This window comes from Nestor notabilis, unplaced genomic scaffold (genome assembly GCF_000696875.1).
Source record: "Nestor notabilis isolate BGI_N333 unplaced genomic scaffold, ASM69687v1 scaffold3972, whole genome shotgun sequence".
Classification (NCBI taxonomy): Eukaryota; Metazoa; Chordata; class Aves; order Psittaciformes; family Psittacidae; genus Nestor; species Nestor notabilis.
The window spans coordinates 41980-45559 of NW_009917731.1; the positions used below are offsets into that span (position 1 = coordinate 41980).

The 3580-nt window shown below is 39.6% G+C and overlaps 1 protein-coding gene across 1 annotated transcript in view; it reads left to right on the plus strand.

Moving 5' to 3' along the window:
- Positions 1-3023, plus strand: part of FOXO1 (forkhead box O1) — a gene marked incomplete at its 5' end in the record, with an annotated part of 3160 nt that extends 137 nt beyond the window's left edge. The window contains 2 exons of the mRNA XM_010009374.1: positions 1-1241; positions 1614-3023. The exon at positions 1-1241 is cut by the window's left edge and continues 137 nt beyond it. Of these exons, the coding sequence (XP_010007676.1) occupies positions 1-1228 (1228 nt within the window). The remainder of the gene's footprint in view (positions 1242-1613) is intronic.
- Positions 3024-3580: the final 557 nt, after the last annotated feature.

Here is a 3580-nt window from a genome sequence, read left to right on the forward strand (position 1 = left end):
TCCTCGGAGGCGAGCGGCATCCATGGATAACAACAGCAAGTTTGCCAAAAGCAGAGGCAGAGCTGCCAAGAAAAAAGCATCCCTTCAGTCTGGTCAAGAGGGAAATGGTGACAGCCCTGGATCGCAGTTCTCGAAGTGGCCTGCAAGCCCCAGCTCTCACAGTAACGATGACTTTGATAACTGGAGTACATTTCGACCTAGAACTAGCTCTAACGCTAGTACGATTAGCGGAAGACTTTCTCCTATTTTGCCAGAGCAAGATGACCTTGGAGATGGGGATGTGCACTCCATGGTATACCCATCATCAGCCACCAAGATGACTTCTACTCTACCCAGCCTTTCAGAGATGAGTAATTCTGAGAACATGGAAAATCTTTTGGATAACCTTAATCTCTTGTCACCTAATACATCAATGACTGTGTCAACCCAGTCTTCATCTGCTACCCTGATGCAGCAAACACCAGGTTACTCGTTCGCATCCTCGACCACAAGTATAGGTTCACCAAATCCAGACTACAGGAAATTTACGTATGCTCAAGCTAGCATGAACTCTTTGCCCCAGATTCCTATGCAGACTCTTCAAGACAGTAAACCAAGCTATGGATCGATGAGCCAATATAACTGTCCCGCAGGACTTCTGAAGGAGTTACTGACTTCCGATTCTCCACCGCACAATGATATCTTGGCATCAGTAGACACTGGTGTTTCCCAGGCTGGTGGCAGGGGGCTAGGCCAAAATGTGCTGATGGTTGCTAACTCGGTGATGCCAGCTTATGGCAGTCAACCACCCCACAACAAAATGATGAACCCTAATGCCCGCCCTCACCAAGGACATAACCAGCCAACACCTGCAGTTAATGGTCGTGCCTTGTCACACACAGTGAACACCATGTCACATACATCAGGTCTAAATCGCTTGTCAACAGTGAAGACTTCGTTACAAGTGCCTATGAGTCACCCGATGCAGATGAATGCTATGAACCCGTATGCCCCTGTTAACAGTTGCAATGGCTACGGAAGGGTAGGAATTGTTTCCCTCCACCAGGAGAAGCTTCCCAGTGACTTAGATGACATGTTAATTGAACGGTTGGACTGTGACATGGAGTCGATTATCCGTAATGACCTTATGGATGGAGAAACGTTAGATTTTAACTTTGACAGTGTATTGCCTAACCAAAGTTTTCAGCACAGCGTAAAGACAACCACGCACAGTTGGGTGTCAGGCTAGGATGTAGTAGGAGGTAAGCTGTGCTTTCTATAATAAATCTGAAAAACTGCTAAAGGGAAAAGAGATGTCAAAATGCTTAAAATCTGGGTGGTCTTCTGTGTTGGCATGTGAAGTGCCTCTGTAAGTCAATCACTTTCCAGCCCTTTGTTAGTTTGCACCGGTGCATTAGGATTGCCATGTACCAACTGCTGTTACTTCATGTGGAGCATTGATGTTTCGGCATTAATACTTTAAACAAAAATTTGCTGGCAACTAGCAATTGCTGAATATTTTTTTTCCCACTGTTTAACGTAACTTAAAGCTAGTTCAAGCATATTTTAGTAGATCTAATCTTTTGGAGTGAATGTTAATTTGTTCTTTCTGTTGTTTTTTTCTTTCTTCCTAGGCTACGGTTTAATTCTCCAGACTTGTCTGACAGCAGGAACTGAGAAAAGCAGTACAAAGATGTCCTTCACCTTCCTTTTAATTTTCTTGACAAAGCTGTGCACATGCACTAGCTTTCTTTGGGGGTCTTTTTTTTCCTTTTTTCTTCCTTTCGTCAGAGTTGGCAGCAGACAGAGTATTTTCCTGTACAGGATGTTTGCCCAAGATTTGCAGGTTATGTGCTGCTGTAGATAAGAACTGTGCCATTGGAAATTTCATTACTCTGAAGTGCCAAATTCACTACACCATGTAATCACAGCAAAGACTCTTACTTACATCATGTTGTGCTTTCGGTTTTGTACAGTATGATCTGTAGAAGAAGAATTGTTTTCTAAGACTTATCTGTTTTGGTCCAAGAAAAATTTATAAACTTTTGTAAGAATACTGTGATGATCTCATGCCCTAAGTAAGTTTAACCTTCGTTGATGTTACCTGTGTTTTGCTGAATTGAGATAACTGTGGACTTGCCTTGCAGCAGTACGAACTGCATTATTTTACTCAAATTTGCCACACATTTCATATGGGAACAGAATAGCCTGTTAAATATGAACCTAATAAACTCACTGACTGTTCAAAGCAAACAGTAGGTTAAATACCATTTGATAAGTTACCTGTATTCATGTAAATTTATGCAAGAATATATCTGGATTTCATTGTCAGACTAATGACTATTGTTGGATTTAAGATAATTTTTGGAATACTTTCCAAGCTATTTTTCTTATAGTTAAAGTCTACTTTTGTTACATAGGCAACCTAAAAAAGATTAAAAAAAAATATCTGAGATCTGGCAGCATTCATAACCTCTTCATTTTGTACAGTATTTTAACTGGATTAAGTACATGTTTTTATAAATTTCCCTAGCACTTGAGAGTGCTAATAAAGGAAAAGCTTAATAAGGATCTTGAATACAAAACATTTCTGTCCCTTTTTTGTTGTGTGATGTATAAATATAGACAACTTTATGTTTAGGAAATATTTAATCATTTTTATATATGCATTTTTAGAAATGTCATCTGCTTCTACTATCATTTTAACTCTGACTACCACAAAGTGTTAAGTATTCATTGTTAGATGCTTGTACAATGCTTCACATTTATATTTATTTCATGGAGGTCTCATAATGTTTGTGCACCCAAGAGCAGGACCTTTTGGAGAAAATCCGTACTTTTAGTAAAAGATGACAAAATTGTAATTTGTCTTAATTAGTGCTAGGTTTAGGGTTTATGGGTGTTCCTATTGTCAAGCAGTACATATAAAGAGAAAAAGTGTTACTTTCGAGTGGAAGGCTAAAACTGCTGTGATGCCCTGTTGCAGAACAAAACATTAGGGTTTTTTTCTTTAAATAAGAAAGGTAAAGTAAGTTGTGAAGTTATACAAATAAATGAACTTGAGATTAGGGGAGAGCATTAATGACAGAGGCCTTGTTCCTATGGGAAACCTGCTCTTGCTGGAGTAGGCACACTGACAGCTACCTGAGCATTTTCAGGACTGGGTCTTGGATAAATGATTTCTGATTTTTTGACATTGCACGATGCAGTTTTCATGGATGTGTGGATAAGAGGCCTCACCTGTGTATTCACTGGTTGCTACACATCATTGTGTTAGAGAGATCCTTGGAGCTTTTTTTTGCACTGGCAGGATAAACAGCTTTTGTGCTAGGGCTGGCTGTTGTGAAGAAAGGGAGAAATAAGTATTTCTCCACAGATTTTTCTTTTGTCTATATAACCCACAATTGGAAAATGTTCTAATTGAAACTTATCTTCCCTGTAGTGATGTCATATGGTGGAGAAAGAAGTGGGATGTGCCAAGAAAATGTAGTTTAGTAACAAGCCATACATTTAATGATCCTGTTACGGCTTTCCTAAGGCTCTGCAATGTATTTATTGGTGTGCTAGCATTTAGCTCCCTGTTGGGCTTATATCACTACTA